This window comes from Schistocerca piceifrons, chromosome X (genome assembly GCF_021461385.2).
Source record: "Schistocerca piceifrons isolate TAMUIC-IGC-003096 chromosome X, iqSchPice1.1, whole genome shotgun sequence".
Lineage (NCBI taxonomy): Eukaryota > Metazoa > Arthropoda > Insecta > Orthoptera > Acrididae > Schistocerca > Schistocerca piceifrons.
Window position 1 is genome coordinate 148,021,935 of NC_060149.1, and position 24,509 is coordinate 148,046,443.

The 24,509-nt window shown below is 38.6% G+C and overlaps 1 protein-coding gene across 1 annotated transcript in view; it reads left to right on the plus strand.

The window, feature by feature from the left end:
- LOC124722228 overlaps nucleotides 1-23,955 on the plus strand; it is a 215,713-nt gene extending 191,758 nt beyond the window's left edge. Inside the window, exons 5-6 of the mRNA XM_047247420.1 lie at nucleotides 8,125-8,262; nucleotides 23,621-23,955. Coding sequence (XP_047103376.1) covers nucleotides 8,125-8,262; nucleotides 23,621-23,772 — 290 coding nt within the window. The 3' untranslated portion in view covers nucleotides 23,773-23,955. The remainder of the gene's footprint in view (nucleotides 1-8,124; nucleotides 8,263-23,620) is intronic.
- Nucleotides 23,956-24,509: the final 554 nt, after the last annotated feature.

The window sequence follows — 24,509 nt, forward strand, 5'->3', positions numbered from 1 at the left end:
ACAGTAGACAGAGTTTGTGAGTTTGTCAAATAGCTTCTGGTGCAGTACACTGCTAAGACAAATTCTCCCTTCCACTACTACACAGCTGTGCCCCAGAGTCAGGTAACAGAATAGGAGAACGGAGCTTCTACAATGCTCAAACAAATTAGTAACAAAGTCACACAAATGAGTTAGAAGGTTTACTTATCCTTGTGGCCTGTTGAATAATGAAATCTGCAACACTGCTTGTAACATAACACAAAAAAGACCCTCAATGTCTAAGTGCAAATAATCATAGGTAAACTTCACAGTACATAGCAAATGCAATTTACAGCTACTGTCTGCTCACTTCTAAGAGTTCACTAAATGATGTTCCCTGTCAAAGTCAGCCCTGGACAGCGATCTGTAAACAAGTGGGCGAGAGCTGCTCTTCTGTCTTGCGAGTAGGCTTCTGTCCATTGTCGTCTGGTCATTGGTGGATTGTACTTGGCCGGCAGCTGGCCAAGGCGAAGTCAATATCTTCATCCTCAGTGCTGCCAATGGCCCTTGCAAACGTGACGAGTCTCTGTGGCACTGACACCAGCTTGCATCTTTGTGCCTGTGGTGCTTTTACCCTGGCTGTGTCTTGTTCAGACAACACAGCATAGTTTCTGAGATTAACCTTTGTAAGCAGGCAGAAAAATGCAGCAGAAGACTTTAAATTTATGATATTAAGTGATACTTTGTGTTTGTAATCTGACAGATTAAACTAGATAGACTTTGATAAGTATAACTTAGACAAATAACTGGCAATAATACGTAGTCTGTACTCAGTACTCGTTTCTTGATGCTGACTTTTTGTGACTGACTTTCTGAACATTAATGAATGACAACACTACAGTCTATTTGGACTTCATGTGATCAAAGGCACATATTGACTAAAGATATACATTTAACTGCATTCCATTATAACTCATCACAGATTGACTATGGCTTTGTGCCCAGCACCAATTGAAAGAGATGTGCAATTCTTTTCCCCTTTTTTTGGTTGTGGTTTTTTACAGAATAATAAAATACAAAGTTGTTCCATCATAAATAAAAAGTAAAGAAAAGAATGCATATACACCAAGGTCAAAAAGTCACAGTATACCTCCTAATATTGTCAGACCTTTTGCCAGGCATAGTGCAGCAACATAATATGACAGGGACTCAACAAGTCATTGAAAGTTCCCTGCAGAAATTTTGAGCCATGCTTCTTCTGTAGCTGTCCATTATTGTGAAATTGTTGCCGGTGCAGAATGTTGTGCATGAACTGACCTCTTATGTTCCATAAATGTTAGATGGGAATAATGTCGGGCGATTTGGGTGTCCATATCATTCACTAAAATTGTCCAGAATGTTCTTCAAAACAATTGTAATTGTGGCCTGGTGACATGGCGCATTGGCATCCTCAAAAATTCCATTGTTGAATGGCTGCAAAGAGTCGCAAGTCATAACAATTTCCAGTCAATAATCAGTTCAGTTGGACCAGAGGATCTAGTCCATTTCATTCCATGTAAACACAGCCCACACCATTATGGAGGCACCGCCAGCTTGCACAGTGCCTTTTTGATAACTTAGATCCATGGCTTCATGGGGTCTGCACCACACTCGAACCATACCATCAGCTCTTACCAACTGATATTGAAACTCGTCTGACCAGATCATGGCTTCCCAGTCATCTAGAGTCCAATTGATGTGGTCATGAACCCACTGGCCATGAATGCAGGAGAGGCACTGCAGGCAACGCCGTGCTGTTAGCAAAGGCACTCGCATTGATTGTCTACTGTGATAGCCTGTTAACACCAAATTTTGTGGCACTATCCTAATGGATATGTTTGTTGTATGTCTCACATTGATTTCTGTTGTTATTTCATGCAGTATTTTTTGTCTGTAAGCACTGACAACTCAGCGCCAACACCACTGCTCTTGGACATTAAGTGAAGACAGTTGGCCACTGTGTTGTCCATGGTGAGAGGTAATGGTTAAAATTTGCTATTCCCAGCACACTCTTGACATTGTGGATCTCAGAATATTGAATTCCTTAACGATTTCCGAAATGGAATGTCCCACGTGTTTAGCTCCAACTACCATTCCACATTCAAAGTCTGTTGTTCACATTGTGTTGCCATAGTCACATTTGAAACCTTTTCACATGACTCACCTGAGTACAAATGACAGCTCAACCCATGCTCTGCTGTTTTATACCTCATGTATGCAATACTACCACCATCTGTAATGTGGATTTCGCTATCCCGTGACTTTTGTCACCTCAGTATACATATTAGGCAGTGAAATTATTATTTTGATTAACAGTTGCATAAATATCTTCAAAATTATGTAAATGGTAAGCTCTGTTTCACGTAAGGATATTTTGGCCGTACACCTGTATTCCTGGGAAAGCCTGCTAAGATTTTTCTAAAAATTTTAATTTCCTGATTAAGATATTTCATTAACTAAAATGTTGTTCTAGTAAAAAATATATCTTTTTGGAAACAGGAAAATTAGGACTATGGGACAACAGCATTGAATTTTTAAAAGGAATACATTTTGAGACTGATATTGTGAAAACTGACTATTCTGAATAAAGATAGCTTTGTAATTACAAAGTTTTCAGGAAAAATGAGATCTTATTTAGAAGCACAAGACTAGCGACTTTCAAATAATGTCCTAAAATAGAGGCTTATTAACTGTGTTGAATTTTGAAGAGCATATAGTTTTAGTGAATAGTTGACTTTGAATATTTCATTAAGGAAAATGGTGCTATATAAATTACTTAGACTGTAATTATTGGCTGCCTCTAAATTATACACTGAATAATGTTTTGGAAATGATTTAGAGATTATATACAAATGGTATATTTATTGCATTCAGGAAATAGCAGAAAATAATAGTATATGTATTGGGAGTGCATTATAACAAGTGGATCTATTCCACCTTGCTACACTTCACAGTGTGCTGATAAGCTTAAGGATTTGTCAGTGAATTCTAGTAAGAATTTAGAAATCTGGTTTTGAAATGAAATTAATACATTTATCTTTCATTGCAGTCTATTTTAAAAGAAATTTCCAGCATCATATGGTCTGGGGTCAGTTACTCTTTTATTATTTTTCTAGTAATTATCTTTAGTGTATCATAGTTAATGTACTTGGCTATTCATTATAATGTTCTCTGCATGCTGTTTCTGATGTACACTTGTAGCATTAATATATTTATTCATAACCTACCCCCCCCCCTCTCTCTCTCTCTCTCTCTCTCTCTCTCTCTCTCTCTCTCTCTCTCTCTCTCTCTCTCTCTCTCTCTCGTGCTGTGTTGCTTCCTTGAAGAGTTCTGTTTAAAGATAGCTATACATATAACTTCACATATGTTCTGATAGTGTAATCAGAGAATTTTCATTGCAATTATAGTATTAATTGCCTTCTTCCACTTAAATGGAAGGACTGTTTCCTCCAGAACAGAGTGCAGAAATCCTTAGTAATAAGAATAAAATCAAAGTCTGGCTGATGAGTTCAAAATATGCAACATGTTGTTTTTTTGTTATTTACTTTTGTAAATGAACTTCCAAATCTATTAAATGTCAGTTTCAAAGCTGTAATTATTACTCTCATATCGGTGGTAAATGCACAAGTCCAGAATCGTACTACTTCCAGACAAAAATACCAGTTTATTTTGGTCCATTTTGTGAATAAAACTGTCTAAATCATTTAATAAACACCTTTATTTATAACATAATTTCAGCTACTGCTATCACCCAGATCACAACTTAAAACTTGTAAAACAAGGGTCAGTGTCAGTATCAAAAACACATACGACTAATGGGGATGTCTGAGTCAACACCTCAGTTTATTTGTATTTATGCATGTCAGAAGTATGCCAAATATATAGAATGAAATATAAACATGAGAACATAACAATCATAGTTATGTATACATATATTACAAAAAATTAACAAGAGAAAGGAATTGACCAAATCTACATGCAGATAACATTTCTCCAGAACTGAGCTACACTTAGGGTATTGTCACTGCCAGACAAGAAATCTTGTTCTGGGCATGAGAGTGGGCAGAGATGACGTTGGCACATATGGCTGACTGTTCTTGGTCACACTTGCACTTGATGTCCTCTGATCTGAAGCCCCACGAGTTGAGCAGTGACTTAGCCCTGTCGACACTAGTTTTTATTTAGTTTAGGGACCTCCAAACACCCCAGTTCTCATTGTAACCAGCCAGAAATGTCCACGCGTGTCCATACAGTCTTGGTGCTTGGGTTTCCACAATGAAAGTCTTTCCTTATCTCAAGGTACTTCCAAAGGCTTTGATGTCTAGAGGAAACTTTCCCTTGATTTCTGCCTAGACTGAGACTGTTGAAGGCCAAACAGTTGGTGAGCTTCAATGTTCTCAACCTTCAGTTGCATTTGACAATCAGCAGCAGTCACAGTGAATGCTTGCAGGTGCAATGTCAGCAAGACAGTGTATCTTTCAGACAGGGGTGGGTTTTAGGTGCCCGGTGATTAACCTGCGAACTTGGATCAAGGCGGGGCCAACAGTCTTGACATGGGTTGTCCTTTACCACACAGGGGATGCATATTTTGCACCAAAGTTGCAAAACAGCCAATGCAGTGGTTCTAACATCTTGTGGTTTTGCACCCCAGGATGTTATTGCTGGCCCTGAATTTAGGCATAGGTTTTATTGATGTGAAATACGAAACCACAATATTATACAAAAATGTTTCTATGTATACTTTGCCTTCTGCAATAGCATATTATATTGGATTTATATGATCTGATGATGCCAAAAATATTTAACAAGTAACTGCACAAACATAAGGCAAGAAAATGGCAATTCTTAGAAGTTGAGAAATAAATCTAGATGATTTTCTATAATTTACCATATTGTTAAAGTTCAGGGATTGAAATCACTGCTACATAGGAATTACCATTGTACATATGTGCCAGTTTTCTATGGCACAAGTAACAACTATCATTTGTGTATGTGTGTGGGCACGAGTGCACTGTTGTCATTGTCATTAGTCATTAAAGGAGCATTCGGAAGTTCTTTAAGAACAGACCCTGTTAATGATAGACTTTGAATTGTTCCACAGCCATGGTCAGCTCCGCAGAACATATGGTGCTGTAGGTTGTTTTTTGTTGCTGTTGCTGCTGCTGCTGCTGTTGTTGTTGTTGTTGTTGTTTACAAAGTATATGACCTTAGTCTATGTCCTGTTTTTGATATTTTGATATCTACAATTTAACAGGGCTGTATTTTGTGTTCGTGAATTTTGTATTATGTAGACTCTTTTACTAGAGAGAGCTTAAAACCTCTGTAATGCAGAGTTTAGTTTGATTTTCTTCCCCCATAAATATAAAGCATCTTTTTCAAAATTGCTTTTGGTGTGATCAGTTTTACCAGTTTTCATTTACTTTTGACCTCATACAACTGATATTAATTTGTTTCGCATATGTAGACAAGGGAGCAGAGGTAATAAACCAACAACACTGCACTCTGTTAAAACAGATGTAATTATAAAGTGAATTTTTTAGACTTATTGAAATGAATAATATGCTTCCTAAATAATTTGGAGTGAGATTTGATGTACTTTCAGAGACTGGCTCATAAAAATGCTTTTGTAAGAGAGCGATCATGCAATTCTTATTTTAGCTTTTACTTTGTAATATTGTATTCACGTTTTAGCACTTCTAAGGACAGACTGTTTACAGTTTCACATTTTGTGTGCACTTAAGTTTCCTTTATAAAAGTTTGTTAAATTATGTGTAAGAAAACTGATATTTGCTTCTTTATATTAATAAGCACGTGGTTACTGTTTCTTTAGTAATGTAGCATTGTGCCTAATAAAATTCACGTGATAACTAGTTTGCAGAGTTTGTCATAATTTGAACAATCTGGTGGAAACTTTGAGTAAATAAGTTTCCTCTGAAGAGCTTACTGGAATCTTGCCAAGTAAGAGTACGATGGAGCTTTCATATCAGAAATTTTGATGAAACAATGTCTGACTATTAATCCATACAGAGATGGTTTAACAATTAGATAAGGACATTTGATGTACCCTCAGTCTTAGAAAACTTCACCTGTCTGTGTTGAAGAAACAAAAGTTGGTAGGTGTGACCAACAGGAGGGAACAGAAAGAGATATTTGTACAAAAGTAAATAGCAGAAGAGGCCAAATACAGCTAGGGAACTATGGGAGTAACCACTCCACTAGCAAATGAAATGATAGGTTCCTTAAGCTGTGTTGGGGCATGGGTCCTTGTTACCTATGGTGGGATCCCACCGTAATATCTGATGGGATCCCCCCCGTCTTAGTAAAGACTAAAATATGAATATTTGTGTTAATAAAACAACCTGCTTTTTCAGACTTTAAAGACCTAATTAAAATAAAGTCAGATAATAGAAAAACTTAACCATTCAAAATATTAAGGCAACTTTATCAAATAAGAGTCAAACAATGAAAGATAATAAATGGGTTGGTTTTAATTATTTATGCAGTATTTTTCAGTGATCATTGGTAAAAAAGAATTTGCATAGAAATGCTGCTCAAGTTCTATAATGTAATTACATTCAATCTTTGCTACATGGTAGTGACAACGGGGCTATAAAGATAAAAGATGAACAAGGAATAATAGCCATATATAGGGTGTTACAAAAAGGTACAGCCAAACTTTCAGGAAACATTCCTCACACACAAAGAAAGAAAATATGTTACGTGGACATGTGTCCAGAAACGCTTTCTTTCCATTTTAGAGCTCATTTTATTACTTCTCTTCAAATCACATTAATCATGGAATGGAAACACACAGCTACAGAATGTACCAGCGTGACTTCAAACACTTTGTTACAGGAAATGTTCAAAATGTCCTCCGTTAGCGAGGATACAGGCATCCTCCCTCCATCGCATGGAATCCCTGATGCGTGATGCGCTGATGCAGCCCTGGAGAATGGCGTATTGTATCACAGCCATCCACAATATGAGCACGAAGAGTCTCTACATTTGGTACCGGGGTTGCGTAGACAAGAGCTTTCAAATACCCCCATAAATGAAAGTCAAGAGGGTTGAGGTCAGGAGAGCGTGGAGGCCATGGAATTGGTCCACCTCTACCAATCCATCGGTCACTGAATCTGTTGTTGAGAAGCGTACGAACACTTCGGCTGAAATGTGCAGGGGCTCCATCGCGCATGAATCACATGTGTCGTACTTGTGAAGGCACATGTTCTAGCAGCACAGGTAGTGTGTCCCGTATGAAATCATAACAACGTGCTCCATGGACGAAACTAAAATGAGCTCTTACATGGAAATTAAGCGTTTCTGGACACATGTCCACATAACATCTTTTCTTTATTTGTGTGTGGGGAATGTTTCCTGAAAGTTTGGCTGTACCTTTTTGTAACACCCTGTGTATATATATTTGAAGAGTGCATGAACTTGTTCAGTTTTACAAGCAGACTGCGTGAAGCTCTGAAATTGTATTTTAATTTAATTATCAAATTTTAAAAGTTGCCACTGTGTTTTTCAGTTGTCTAGTGTTCTCTAAATTGAGAAAGGGCTCATGTTTTTTCTGGGTGTGATATAAATAGTACGAAAGGTATTCTGTGTTGTTTACATTCTTTTAACAACTCATTACTATGATCTAATTTTACAGTTTAAAATTTTATAGCAATAATTTGGGCTCAAAGAGCAATAAATGAATATGCTCAGTGCGCAATCTTTAAGCAAACTTTCTCGTTCTCCTTCCTAATCTGAAAAAGATTGCAATTGTTATCTAAAGAAAGTAAAGAATAATTCTTAATGTCCATGTACATTACCATGCAAAGCATAAACTTGTATGTGACTACCAGTACTGCTAAATGTATTCCTGCACAGGTTTTCACATTAAAAGATATGCTGCACAGTCAGTTTCATAAACTTTTGTGATTCATAATGTGTCAAATATTTAATTTCTGAATGTGTAATATTGCTTCCTACCTCCAGTAATGAGAAAATAAGTGTTTGTAATGGCCTAATGTGTAGTGTTCCAACAAATATCTTAATACTTGTTAATTCCCTGATATATTAAGTTTTGAACGTGGTTGAAAATATTTGGTTGTGTATTTACATGCCATTTTATTATTTCAGCTTCAGGTGAAAAGTTTAGCAGTGGAATGGCAGTGTTAAATCTTCTGGTCAGACCTGTCACAGCCATTGCTTTGTACCGTCTTCATGGGGATAGGTCAGGAAATACAAATGCATTCCCTGGAATTGGTGGTATATTTGGTAATCATTAATTACTAATCCCTGACATAATTTTGAAATTTAGTTAATTGATACGAAATTTCTGCACAAGCTATATGTGGTTTTGCAAGCTTATTATGCATTTTTCTGCTTTCGCATTTCTGTTAATGCAACACACCTATATAATTTGTTCTATCTACAAATTTCTATAGTGTGCTGAATGATGAAGTAGCACTGCTCCTACAATCACAGATTATTACACTACTGGACATTAAAATTGCTACACCAAGAAGAAATGCAGATGATAAATGGGTATTCATTGGACAAATATATTATATTAGAACTGACATGTGATTACATTTTCACGCAATTTGGGTGCATATATCTTGAGAAATCAGTACCCAGAACAACCACCTCTGGCCGTAATAACGGCCTTGATACGCCTGGGCATTGAGTCAAACAGAGCTTGGATGGCATGGACAGGTACAGCTGCCCATGCAGCTTCAACACGATACCACAGGTCATCAAGAGTAGTGACTGGCGTATTGTGACGAGCCAGTTGCTCGGCCACCATTGACCAGAAGTTTTCAATTGATGAGAGATCTGGAGAATGTGCTGCCCAGGGCAACAGTCGAACATTTTCTGTATCCAGAAAGGCTCCTACAGGACCTGCAACATGCGGTCATGCATTATCCTGCTGAAATGGAGGATTTCGCAGGGATCGAATGAAGCTTAGAGCCACGGGTCGTAACACATCTGAAATGTAACATCCACTGTTCAAAGTGCTGTCAATGCAAACAAGAGGTGACAGAGACATGTAACCAATGGCACCCCATACCTTTACGCCGGGTGATACGCCAGTATGACGATGACGAATACATGCTTCAAATGTGCGTTCACTGCGATGTCGCCAAACACAAATGCGACCATCATGATTCTGTAAACAGAACCTAGATTCATCTGAAAAAATGACGTTTTGCCATTCGTGCACCCAGGTTCGTCGTTGAGTACACCATCTCAGGTGCTCCTGTCTGTGATGCAGCATCAAGGGTAACCGCAGCCATGGTCTCAGAGCTGATAGTCCATGCTTCTGCAAACATCGTCAAACTGTTCGTGCAGATGGTTGTAGTCTTGCAAACGTCCCCATCTATTGACTCAGGGATCGAGACGTGGCTGCACGATCCGTTACAGCCCTGTGGATAAGATGCCTGTCATCTCGACTGCTAGTGATACGAGGCCATTGGGATCCAGCACGACATTCAGTATTACCCTCCTGAACCCACCGATTCCATATTCTGCTAACAGTCGTTGGATCTCGACCAATGCGTGCAGCAATGTCGCGATACGATAAACCGCAATCACGATAGGCTACAATGTGACCGTGTTGGTTGTGTATTTACATGCCATTGTATTATTTCAGCTTCAGGTGAAAAGTTTAGCAGTGGAATGGCTATGTTAAATCTTCTGGTCAGACCTGTCACAGCCATTACTTTGTAGCATCTTCATTGGGATAGGTCAGGAAATGCAAATGCGTTTCCTGGGATTGGCGGAAACGTAATGGTACAAATTTCTCCTCCTTACACAAGGCATCACAACGATGTTTCACCAGGCAATGCTGGTAAACTGCTGTTTGTGTATGAGAAATTGGTTGGAAACTTTCCTCATGTCAGCACGTTGTAGGTGTTGCCACCAGCGCCACCCTTGTGTGAATCCTCTGAAAAGCTAATCATTTGCGTATCACAGCATCTTCTCCCTGTCAGTTAAATTTCATGTCTGTAGCACGTCATCTTTGTGGTGTAGCAATTTTAATGGCCAGTAGTGTAAATTTTAAACTGTTTAGTCTGCATTAAAACAATTAGTATTACTCTTCCACCCGCACTGCATTGGACCTAGTTAGGCAATGTTGCAAGTCATAAGGTTTAGCACCGAAAAACGTGCAAGGAAAATAAAAAGTGGGTGTAAGAGTGTTATTTACCTAGTGTTTTCTATGCTTTGACACATTGAGTTCTTTTAATATTTTATGGATTATGATACAGATCAAAATAGGCAAGATTTCTTGTTTGTTAATGGTACTGTTGTCATATTGTAACTTCACAAATTTTAAGAATGGGTGTGAAAGTCTGGATCTTGAGTGTTCACCTGCCTAAAGTGATGAAATACTTTAAATAGGTGGTGCCCCACAGGTTGTACGTACTGACAGAAAAGCATATTGTACCACAGTCAGTTGCTTTGAAAAGCTTCTGTCTCAGGTACCAGAGCTATCACAAGTAAAAACAACCCCAGGAAGTTTTACAACCACAGTACTTGTGTGGATACACGTGTGATGTTCAGCCAAACACTAATAACATTATGGGAGCTGTTGCCACCAGAGTGACTTGCGCACAGTGCAAGTTGGTTTTTATTCTCTGGAGCAGACCCAGTTGGTAGTTGCTTTATGCCTTGGATTTTATTATTTGTTTTTGGTTGTAGTATTTTGCATTTCTTTTGACAATGCGTGCCTAAGATTGGTAATAAAGTTTAGAGAAATCCTGACGTGTGGTAATTATTTGGATACAACATATGAGTGGTGATCATGCAACCAACCAGAGATACACAAATGGGCATGCAGAGCTAAGCAATACTGTTGGGTCAAGGGGCAACACATGCGTGCGCACACAGAGAGAGTTAGCAGCTATCAGAGAAGATGGGTTGCAGTTGGCAGTTGAGGAACAGGAGAATTATGCAGTGAGCCGAAGTCCAGCAGTTAGCAGCAGATGTGCAGCAACAAATGAATCCCAAACAAAGGTGCAGACATCACAGTTAACACTGAACAAACCGGAACTTTGGTTTACAATGCTTGAGCTGGCATTTGAACAGAATGAGATAAGATGAATGTATGAGGTTTTTCAGTGTCAGTAAAAGCATCAGACACCAGGGCAGCTGCCATAGGTGCAGATATCATACTTAAGCCATTGGTAAAACAGCAGTGTACATGCTCGGAAATATTGTTGATCAGCAGAATGTATAAACCACTAGGTAAAAATATACAACAGGTACTGAAGATAGAACACACTCTCCAAATATTGGTAGTACTTACAAGGAATCATTGCAGAAGCAGTTACCATATGCTATACTGAGACACATGGGGCTAGCGTAGTTGCAAGGTGCAGTGAGGGCAGCAGTAGTGTCTAGTGATAAAGACGATGTTTAGCTGCTGATAACACTGGCAGACCAAATTTATGCAAAATTGGACAGTACACATAGAGCAAACGTGACAATGGTGAGATGGTTGCGCACAGCAATAGACTGCAGCAATACGGAAGGGCCAGCATGTGGATATTACTAAAGAAATGCACAAGCTTAAAAACAATATGGTGCACTACAGAGGCAAGTGTCAGTGGTATTGCAAAACTAGAAAAACTTACCTGGCCAAGAAATAATTAAGAGCTGCCCAAAACAGCCAACAGGAACAGATTTGTTGGTATCACCGGTGGTTTCGCAACAGAGCAACAAGATGCATGAAACCTTGTGCACACTCATATGACAGCAGTCAGCAGTAGGCATGGCAGGCCACGAAAAAAACACAGCTGTTTGCTTGTTTATATTCATAAGTATGTGATTACTATTCCTGTATTAATGTAGCATAGTGCCTAATAAAATTCACATAACTAGTTTGCAGAGTTTGTCATAGTTAGAACAATCTGGCGAAAACTTTGAGTAAATAAGTTTCCTCTGAAGAGGTTACTGGAATCTCAGCAGGTAAAACTATGATGGATAAAATGTGAAATTGAGATATTAAGGGTGCCAGCAGAGTTACTGATCGACCTTCGTGCTAGCAGAGGTCATAGTGGTTGCCATTTTCCTGTGTCAGATAGAAATAAAGGTACACATCAGCACCACACAAATTAGGAAAGAGGAGAATTCATCACAGGTATGCTAAGACAGAAAACAAGTTGGACCATGAGACACACACACACACACACACACACACACACACACACACACACACACACACACACACAGAGGGGGAAGCTCTATGTGACTACCGGGTGTTAAACACCGGTACAGTGCCTGACCACTACCTGATACTCATCATAAAGGATTTCACCAGAGTTCTGGCAGGAGCAGCAATAATTAGTGTAATTGACTGCAAGAAAAGCATACTATTAGATACAAGTAACTGAGAAGGATATACCAAAGACAACAGTAACAAAACCCTTTGATTTAAGTATGTGCAAATGCCATTTAGCTTGAAGAACACAGCACAGCACAGCACACACACGACATGACAGTGGTTTATTAATGAGCTGCTAAAGGGACTGCAAAGTTGTTTTGTATATTTGGACAATATATTGGTGTTCTCAAAGTCAGAGGAGTTGCATGAAGAGCACCTCAGGACCATTTTTGAGAACATCAATAAATATGGAATGGTAATCAGTAAGGCAAAGTGCATGTTCTGGCAACAGCAGGTGACATTCGTTGGTGACAAATGGTCAGCAGCCGGGATGTGCCCCTTGAAGGATAAAATAGCCATAATTGAAGAGATACTTTGATCAACTGATTACCACCAACTTGGAAGGTTTTTAGGAACATGAAACTGCAATCGACATCTGCCAAGGGTGACCAGGGCGCAGGTGCTGTTAGCAGGATTAATGGTCAAGAACAAGAGTGGCCAGCAGTCACTGCATTAGACACCAGAAATGCAGAAGGCATTTGATCAAGTGAAGGCAAACCTAAAAAGATAGTTCTGTTGGTTCACCCAGGACCACAAGTGCCGTTAGCTATAGTGTATGCATGAATTTAGTTACAGTTGCTACTTGTAATATACAGTGTGTTCCATTTATCTGATGACCGCCTGCCTGGGATACTGCAGGCCAGCCATGCCTGAAGGCCATACACACATACATACCTTGTCGAGCAGTGAAATGGGCATCACAAGTGTAACAGGGAAGTTTGCGAATCCAACCATGGCAAGAACGAATTATTCAATTCCGTAACAAATGTTTGTTTATAATACATTTGTGTGTAGAGTGTCCACTCATACTGTTTGGAGATTGTTTGAACAGAAGTTTCAAGGTGTTAGAGTTCAGAGTTGTGATGGAGTTCAAATTAGTGAATAAATTTTATGAAGCGAGAAGTGTTAAAGACTAGAAACATAAAAGATGACGTATAGTGCTCACAGAAGCTCATTGCGGTGTCACTGCATACCTGAAAAGTCTTAGACATCTTTTGCAGCAAACACAAATATTGTGCACCTCCGTACAAAGAGGTGCTAAGCTGCTTGGTCTAAGGCCCTATGAAGTATAAGTAGTACAATAACTTTGACCTGGTGATCCTGCACACAGGGTTAAGTGTTGCGAATGGGTTTTTTAAACAAGTGCGTGAAGGTGAAATGGATCCTTACCTCATTCTGTTTTCAGATGAGGCTTGGTTCCAATTACACAGGTATGTTAATTCCCACAACTGTCAACATTGGAGCACAGGTAGACCCGTTGTGCTTCATGAGGAACCATTTCATGATCAAAAAATAGGGATGTGATGTGCAGTTAGTGGTGACAGAATAATAGGCCCAATTCTTTTTGATGACAGTTACAAGTGAAATATGTGTAAAAAAACATTTTGCGACCATTTTTTAATGAACTGAGTGAAAGAGAATGAAGCTTCACATTTTTTCAACAGGATTTAGCAAGGGTTCATATGACCAATGTTTCTTTGCATGCAATTAATGATGTGTTCAATGAAAGAATGATTAGTAACAGTATCTGGACCACTAGAAGTCCCGATTTAACTCCATGTGATTATTTGTGGGGTGCACTGAAGGACGAAGTGTACACAACAAATCCTCACACGACAGAGGAACTCAAGGATAATATCCATGAATCAATTAATTCAGTATCTTGGACAGAATTACATCATGTGATAATTTCTTGAGTAGATGTCAGAAATGTGTGGAAAATAATGGCAGGTAATTGCACGACATTGGAGAGTACAAAATTTATTTGCTTAAATTTTAAATGTATTCATGTCATACCGCAGCAGTGTATGGGCGACACAGCATCTTATAGCCAGGCAACGGAGCTCTCGTTGCCCAGTATCTATTGCACTGCACAGACGGTCACCAGATAAATGGAACACCGTGTATAATATCGAAAAATGTAAGTGAGCATATTTAGTATTTAATATGCCAATACAGCATAAAGTTATTTGTCAAACTTCAAAATACAAATGAAAACAATTTTCTCAAATCGAACATTTCCAATTTTTGTTTCCATTGTTAAATATTAGCAATATTAATTAGTTCTGCAATGAGAGACTGAATAATTTATCAGTACATTAACAATATGCCATCCGGCGACACCACAGTGGTGCCGTGCGCGAAACAGCAGTCAACAGCCAGTGACACAACAGTGGTGTCGTGAACATAGTATCGCACAGTGGCAAGCGACAGCACTTTAGTATCTTTTGCATTCTGTTGGTGTTTTATTTAGGTAACAATAAGTTATACAAGTCAACAAGTATGTGCCCTTTCATCATGGCAGATGAGAGATAGGATTATTTACGATGAATGAGCGGATGCCTCGTCTGACGTTTCAGACGACTTGGCCGAGTGGGAACAAGACACTGAATATCAAAAAAATGAAAGTGAAGCAGAATTGTCGGAAGGTAGTAAAATACATTCAAGAAGAATTCGGTGAATGCTACAGTTGCCAACTGATTTGGATGAATCAGAAGACGACGACAGTGCAGTGGTCAGACTTTGATTTACCGGGGACCAGTAATAAATTTGAAAGATCTCCCAGTCCTAACATATTTCCCAAAGATACAGAGTGTCGAGGATATCGTTGAATACAAAACCAACAAGTACTATAGTCAGAATTGCAATAGAAGGAAACTGGATTTTAAAAAATGGCGAATTTGTCGACATTATGGGACCCGAACTTCGAAAATGGTTTAGGCTTGCTGTCCTTACGGGAATTGTAAAAAAAACAGCAAGGATCACTGATTATTAGTCAACAAATCCATTGATAGCCACACCGATATTTCACAAAACAATGTCCCACAACTGATTCGGACAAATATTATTATTTTTACATTTTTCTGACAACAATAATTAACCAGATAATGCCAACTGGCTTTTCGAAGTGCAATTCGCAATTGATTGTTTTCTGAAAAGTTGAGAGAGACCTTTAATTCAAGTCAAAACATCTCAATTGATGAAGGAATGATACTGTGGTGTGGACGGTTAAATTTTAAGGTTTACAATCCATTGAAAATTACGTAATATGGTATACTCATTCAGATGCTGTAAGATTAGAGTGTGGGATACGTTTCCTCATTCAAGATATATAGCGGTGCATGATAGCCTTTAGCAAAAACGGTGATGGAACTATTGACACCTTCTTATGGGAAGTGGCATGACCTCTACATGGATAATTATTATAACAGTGTAGAACTTGCAGAGAAGTTACTGGAAAAGAAAATTAGAGTTTTTGGGACGATACAGCAAAATATAGGATTTTCGGAAAAATTAAAGCACGCAAAAGTCAACGTGTTTGAATCTTGTCATCAATGGAAATGTGAAGTACTCACACAAGTATGGAGAGCTTCGAAAACTAAAACAAGACAAATGATCTCTACAATACATAATGCCACTTCGACTGACACTCAAAGAAAATGTAGAAAAATCAATTACACAATAAAAAAAAGCTGAAGTGTATTAGACTACAACAAATACATGAAAGGAGTGGATCAGACAGACCAATATTTGAGTTATTACCCTATATACAGAAAAATTATGAAATGGTCAAAAAAGGTTTTCATGTACCTCTTTAATTGCGCATTATTTAATGTGTCTCATACATGGCAATATTTCGGTACAGACCACTAGAGTGATTTCACAATTTTTTTTATTGGAGGTGTGTGATTCGTGGATAAAAGATCGTGTACCTGCTTCTGAGCAAAACTTGAGGGTTGCCACTACATTGCATACGTCTCCTCATGATCTGGTTGACAGACTTTCCGGTCACGTAAAGCAACACCAGCTAATACTTATTTCCGAAACAAGCGAAAATGAAGGAATTGCCATGTACGTAGCAAAAGCAAAAAATGGAGAACAACAAACTTAATGTGCAAGTCTTGTGGAGTTGCGTTACATCTTGGAGACTTTTTGCTGCATACCTTACGAAAGAGTAGTACTAAGTACCAAAGACAATACAAATAAACAAATATATGAAACAAAAAGATTTTGTATTTATTTATGTATGTATATCTTTGAAATTTTATGAGAATGGGAAACAGGGTTGTGACCTTAGTAGAACTAACAACAAGATTAGGAAAACTTAACAATGTATAACCTCCCAATAATGTCAAGAACGGCTGGCGACAAGCCAAGTAATCTGAACTAGCACTGACGGCGCCAAGTGAATACATTTGTATGAGACGTGTGGACAGCAAAGTGTTCACAGTTAAAATCTGAAGGTGGTACTCACAATAAAGATGATTGGTCACTCCTTATATTATGGAGTGTGTTGTAGTTTGCTAATGGAGGAACACCTCTCTCATTACTGTCAGAATGTGACGTGAAATAGTCTTCTTCGGCACTGCTCGAACGCTCACTGCTCCTTCCCAGTTGTATAATTAAATTTTCTATGCATTCTTCCACAATGCCTTCATTTTTGGCTGCCTCTCTGATGACACTTGTGAACAGTACAATTTTTGTCCATGTCTCATTTGTACTTGATTAATATCTGCTACAAAAAGATTTCAACTTCATACATCATGAATTTTGTATTGTATGTAGGCAAATAATACCCCTTTAACGGCTTTGAAGTGACAATGGTATGGAGGAAGCCAAACTATTTCATGCTCGTGCCTTTTGGCACTCTCATAAACTACATATGTAAGAAATTGTGGTTCTTTTATGCCATAATCTTGAGTAATTCTGCCTTCTTCATAGATTCTTTCAAATCCACTTTTTGTCACTTCAGCCACTGAATAATATCTTCTTTTTTTGTTGCCAAAGTTGGTGTCCTATTGTGAACAACGGAATGATAAGGGGTTATTGCCCATGACGATAACAGATGGACTTGTCAGATTCGTCATAAGCAACATTTCGAACCACTTTTGAAAAACCACTGTTCTTCTCTTCATGGTAATAACCGGTCTTTTTTTTTAACAAAACATAAACAAGCAGTTTGGCACATAACTGTTCGATGTACCTGCATATAAAACAATAATGTGCCCTCCTTTTCCAACGGACATTGCCTTGGTCCCCTGTGGCGTTCCATCACTCCAGCCCCTACATAATGAATGTCTGGCATTAACCCACGTTTCATCTATCCACACTATATTTTCAACCATGATCTTGTGCAGAAATATACACTGCCATGCCATTACATCTGTCCTTTCCATCAATATTTTGGGTCCATTAAACACTGAATAGCTGAAGCCTGTCTTTTAGCACTGTATGTAATGAAAATTTGTGAAGTGACACAGGTAGAGTGGAATGTTTGCTTCTCTTATAATAGCCATATGAATGAGGACGAATAGCGTCTTTCTGAAAATTGTCCAAAGCTGTCAATGGCTTCGTCCTCAGCTGCTTCTTTGCTGGTGTGTGCAGCCTTGGTGTGCCACTCTCACTACTGTCTATACTGTAGTGTTCTTTCCCTGTTGTTACAAAAAGCAATCTTGCTTATTTTCAATGCTGCTGCAGTCCTCTTAACAATCTGAGCAGCAGGAAATAAGGCTTACTGTTTTCCTTTTCTTTTTCAAAGTAGTCCCTTGCCGAATACACGAATTTGTGGGCTGGGACTTACATTCATGGGACCTGTCCAGCCATTCAGATTTAGGATTCTCTTAGCTTCTCTAAGATGCTTAAAGTAAAAGCCAAGAGGAGCCCTAAGTAAGGAAGTGACCACTTTTATTCCATACCTTTCCAATTTTGAGCTTGTGATTAGTTTCCAATTATCTCATTGTTTACAGGGGCATTAAACCTTAATCTTCCTTTACGTGCCACAAGTGGACAGTGCAACAAAATTCTTATTTGTATGGGGAGCAACCTCTCAAAGTATTTGTATCATGAAATTAAAATTGCATCCACCCATTATTGTGTCGGTCTTCCAGTTGGTGGCTTTCAATTACACCTATCTCATCAGAAATAAAAATATCAGTCAAGTGTAATCCTGTAAGTATTTCATGAGGTTAAGCCTTAGGCTCTGTGCAGATTAATAGCCAGCTGCCCAACTCAGCTTCCCACTCATGTCATTTCTGTTGTCTTCTGGAAGGTTCCAGACTCTGCTGCCTCATTTGTATAAATGGGACACTGTGACAACCCCAGTAGTTTTAGTTCTGACAACAGTGGCAGACACAGCTGTTGAAAGCTGAAGTATTTCATTTGAAATTTTAAAACAGGATATTTCATTCAAAATTACATTATGACTGTCTTCTTAAGTGTCAGTAACATCATTATTGCCTGAATACTGTCAAAATATGCACAAGTAGCATGATGAATGTGACATCTACACCAGGAAAATTAAAAATTCTTAAGGTAACTTACACTGATTTACGGTAACTAATAAGCAGCTGTCGCATACATCTGCAGCATAAAAAAAATTACCAATATGTTAAATGTAAACAGGATGTGAAAATTAGTAGCATGTTAAATGTAAACAAGTCTGTTTTTATGTTGGAAACATCTGTTTCTGACTTACTCCTGGGAAAAAAAGTGGTGTAGTATTCCTTCTGCTAACTACAAGATTATATGATAGCAGAACAAACACTGAAAAATATCTGGGAGTATGTGTACAGAACAATTTGAAGTAGAATGATCATATAAAATGAGTTGTTGGTAAGGCGAGTGCCAGGTTGAGATTCATTGGGAGAGTCCTTAGAAAATGTAGTCCATCAACAAAGGAGATGACTTACAAAACACTTGTTCGACCTATACTTGAGTATTGCTCATCAGTGTGGGATCCATACCAGGTCGGGTTGACAGAGGAGATGGAGAAGATCCAAAGAAGAGCGTGCGTTTCATCACAGGGTTATTTGGTAAGCGTGATAGCATTATGGAGATGTTTAGCAAACTCAAGTGGCAGACTCTGCAAGAGAGGCGCTCTGCATCGCAGTGTAGCTTGCTGTCCAGGTTTCGAGAGGGTGCGTTTCTGGATGAGGTATCGAATATATTGCTTTCCCCTACTTATACCTCCTGAGGAGATCACGAATGTAAAATTAGAGAGATTAGAGCGCGCACAGGGGCTTTCCGGCAGTCATTCTTCCCGCGAACCATATGCTACTGGAACAGAAAAGGGCGGTAATGACAGTGGCACGTAAAGTGCTCTCCGCCATACACTGTTGGGTGGCTTGCTGAGTATAAATGCAGATGTAGATGTACAGATTATTAATTGAAGCTAATTGCAAACTGGTGTCTAATATGGATTTTGAACGAGTTCGGAGGACAACAAAAAAGTTTGATAAGAGTTTTTTTGTTGTGCAGTTGCCTGCAAAATGTTAAATACATACAGGTGTCAGGCTTTCATAGTGTTGTTATGCTGCTATTTGTTTCTAGATATTATAGAGTCCTGAAGACCATTGTAATTAATACCTTATTCTATACTGTATGGTCACTGTGAAGTGTGTGGTGGTGTCTGTCTCATTGCACCATATATTAAGGGTTCGTTGAGTTCCATTCACAGACTGCTTGCTTGTACAATTGTGCAAGTTATTAGTCTAATTTTGCTGCTTCATTTCTGTCAGTGATATGTAGAGCATTGTAGCATATTCATACATAGTGCCCTGAAGGCCAGTTCCTGGAATTTCCTAAGAAAATGTTCATGAGATATTTGGTATTTTTCTTACTGTCTAATAGTTCAGGTTTACCAACAGTTTTTTTACTCTTACATGTCAATAATTTTGTGATCTTCAGGCAACCTTCATAGGTGCATGCTAAGCAGAACCTCCACTGACTTGAGGCCTATTCTAGCATGGGTCACTTACCAGATTTTTAATTAGTGGAAAGATTCAACTCATAAATGTAAGGCTGTCATTTGATTTGCTTATAAATGAAACTATGAGTGAAAAAGAGAGAGAATAGCTGGTCAGTATTTACCCTCAGGAGGTAAGCTTCCAGCACTGTCAGCACTCATTTAAAAGTGAGAAACTTCCTAACTCTTGGAACTGTTCGTTCTTTCCTCAGGAGAGAAAAAAAGTGATGGGTTTGGGAGGGAGGAGTCAGTTTATTCTTACCCCAGGTTGAAAGGGACCAATGGTACAGGCTCAGGGGAGACTGATTTAATTTCACTCGAGTCTTACATAGCTTGTCTTTTAGGTTTAGCCAACTTGGACTAGTTCTGCGAAAGTTTGTACAGTGGCTTACTAATATTGTAATATTTTCTTCTTGTGGAAGGTTGTGTGTGGTCAGTAACTGTTACTTGACTGGGTGGCGAGTCAACTATCTGAAAAATTATCATTGAACACTATGTACAAATTTGAAAATGGCTTCCCAACTTAAACTGTGCAGTAATGAAAACAAAATTAAGAGAAGATTTGCTTCATCCAGTGTCACTCATTTGTCATGAGTCACAATGTGGATTGTCACAGAATTGTCTAAGTATCTGGCTCAGGCCTTCCACATGTATCAGAATCAGAGGCCTGCAGTCATCTCTCAGAACAAAACTGCAGAAGGTGAGCATATCAAAGCACAATGGCTAGTCTTGTCAACTGTACTTATTTCATTGGAAGGAATGTAGTCTAGTCTCACAACTTGCATCATTAGTTCTGATGTGGACCACAATCTGTATTTGCCACCAATTTCTGCATAGTTTGCTCCAACAATGATTACCGGACCTACCCTTGCTTTTTTTTTTTGCTGACATAGGGTGTTTGTAGCTTTCCAATAGGAGAAGTTTGTCACAGTTGTTAAAGTACACTGTCAGTTTGACAGCACTTCAAAATTGTTGGGAGGTAGTGACTGTTATTATGGCATTTCATGCATATCTTCCTGAAATTTTATTGTATCATCTCTGGATGCTCCTACTCCTTAAAGCAGTACCAGTACTACAAATCACTTACCACATTCCAGAAAGATACAAACTCATAAACTAAGAAATTTTAGCACCCTCATCATTTTGCCCAAATGTGGATTATGAGGTACTTTTCCAGCCTTCACCTTGAGCTCTGGAAAAAAAATATCAAAACTACTGAAAAGCTTGCTCAGTCAAGGAAACATCACCAACTTGACCTCATATTTTGAGGAGGAAAAAGCGCACTTGTAAGATATCAGCCCCCAGGAATTGATCCCGAGTGAAAATTTGGGCCATAATTCTGAAAGTATGCAGTTACAACCTTCTGAAAGTACCACTCTCAAACTTTTGCATGCACTGGTTGTTGGTCACTCACTACACCACCACCACCACCACCACCACCACCACCTAATGCCAGAGTGCGAAATACAGGTACAGCAGAGTGACAACCAGTGCTCTGTTTGCGAGATGTTGAAGATGAGAGGGAAGAGGAGTGGGTAGGTGCACAAATCTCCTCAATAAGTTTTAAAATCTTGTTTAAGAACACACATTCTACTTGAATAACAGTAAGTAATACGACTGTGTAATATCTCAACCTCATACCTATATATATTTAATATTATTTTAACAATATTCTCATACCGATCCACTGCAAAATTTTGTACAAGGTTGATTGATTGGGCTAATATCTTGCAGATGGGCTTTTTTTCTCCTTAAAATATGAGATACAGTTAGGGATGTTTCCTCGTGAGAGTTAATAATTTAAGTGCCAGTTGTACATATTTCATATACTGTATTTACTCGAATCTAAGCCGCACTTTTTTTCCGGTTTTTGTAATCCAAAAAACCGCCTGCGGCTTAGAATCGAGTGCAAAGTAAGCGGAAGTTCTGAAAAATGTTGGTAGGTGCCGCCACAACTAACTTCTGTCGTCGAATATATGTAGCGCTACGCAGGCATGCTTCGCAGTTCGCAGGCACAAAGACAAATACTAGCACCAAAACCTCTGCGTCAGTAAATAAATAAAAAAAAGGTGGAAGACGAGCTTTTTTTTCTCCGCCCCGAGTTTCGACCACTGCATTTTCATACATTATCCAACGATGTAAATACAAATTCCGTATTTTTCCTCTTCGAACGTAGCAGCATTTCAATGTACTACGAAAATCCGACTGGCAAGACTGTTTGGGATATTTGTCAATATGGCCAGCTCTGCTTTCTGAATTTTTTCCAAACTGTGAGAAGAAATGGTTGCTAATAGGAACTTTTATGAATTGTGAATCACATGCAGTATTCTCTTCACCATAAGAATAATACGAAGATAAACATTTTGCCATGTATTCTTTCGTGTTTGCTGCTATCTCATTTAAATCCTGTCCGCCTAATAAACTACGAAACTAGAGTGAGACAACAGCAGACGCGGAAGAATATACATACCATGTCGTGTTTATATTCGTATTATTCTTATGCCTAATAGTGATACAGTCAGAAATGAAGCACGGCAATTGATTAGATTTTTAAATCTAAGATGACTCTAATTTCTGTGCATAATGTAATGTACTAAAGAGGCGTCTGCAAAGATTTTCAAACGGAAAAAATTTTCGCTAAATTCTCGTTCAGAAAATCATCTATCGTACGCAGTCTATTATTTGGTTCTTGTTGATCATTATCAAAGAAAGCAGCAGTGTAAGTAGCAACGAATAGCAGTCTCTTGCCATTGTTTCGCTAATGAGACGATTCCTCTCTTTGTTTTTTCTAATTGTAAGCGGCGGTAGCGTGCACAAAAGCAAGCCATGCCGCGAGCGGCGACAGGCCGTAAACCCTCATTTTCAGAATGCGACAAACAATGCATGACACAGTACAGTAATACATTTTCAGCTCTGAGTGACGGAAACACCTATAACAAAGAGAACTGCACTTGTCAGATCAAAGAAAAATAAGCAATCAATTCAGACCAGACGAAGCACGTGAAAAAGGAAGGGTACCCGTATAAATACGGACTGAGCGCCTGACGCATAACAACGGCTACCTGGTAAAGCTTAACTGCTAAGCTTACGACTCGAACCAAACTACTATAGCCGTATCGTCATTCATTTAACCTAAGTTGTGTCTCATATTACAATGGACCAACTTTGTTTCGATTTGGAAGTGCGGCCTAAAACTTTTCTCTCCCCTTGAATTTCGAGTCTCAGATTTCAGGTGCGGCTTGGATTCGGGAAAATTTTTTTTTCCTCAATTTCGAGTCTCATTTTTCAGGTGCGGCTTAGATTCGAGTGCGGCTTAAATTCGAGTAAATACGGTAATGTAACAGGGTGGCATCATAACCATAAGAGTTACCATGTTATACATAAGCTTGTACTCATGTTACAATATTTGTAAAATTTAAATCCTTTAACCTGGAATTTTTCAGGTAATTCGGGCAGAACCAGGACAGTATATGAGGACATAGACAGTGGAACCCACCAAGCAGTCCCCAGCAATAATGCAGCAGGAACAAGCACCATTCCATCATTATACTCTGCTCAGGGCCCAGATAAAATACCACCACCATATGGTGCCTGATGCAGTCTTTTTTTGTACATTACCATATGAATTTAAAAGTTCTAATTGTGTGGAGAGATGTTTTGTCTCCAAATGGAGTAAGAAATATCCTAATTCAGCTGAAAATTTCATTAACTACTGAGAAATACTCACTGTACATTTTGTAGTGCAAATATTTTTAATAAACTGTGTTTATACATGTTATCAAATTTTTCTCTACTCATATTTCTTCCCACGAGTGTCCAGTTGTCGCACTGTATATGACTCTCACAACTAATTGCAAAGAGTATTTTGAACACACTAAAAATGTTAAGACAAAAGAAACAGGAACTGCTGTAAGTGAAAGTTCAAGCTTTCTCAGACTACTCGTGAAATATCATCAATTTGTGAAATGAATCTGGAGATTGTAAGAGAGAGAACATGCTGTACAGTAGACACAGACATAATGGGTTTTGTAAAATTGTGGACTGAAAAACCAAAAGCACAAGCAGTTAAGTCTCTCCCAGGAGTACAGTACAATGGAAAATTAACTTAAATTAAATTCACACACAACAATTGATATGATTATCAGCAAAGTTCATGAGTGGATGAGAGAACAAAATATCACTATATAGCTGAATGAGGAAAGAATTTATTCACAGGTAGCAGTTTTTTTAATAATCATTTAACAACAGTGTAGTTAACCACAGCCAAAAGGTACTAGACACCCATTCCTGAGTGAGGTTTAAATCCCTGTATGGCCAACCAAGTTCAGGTTT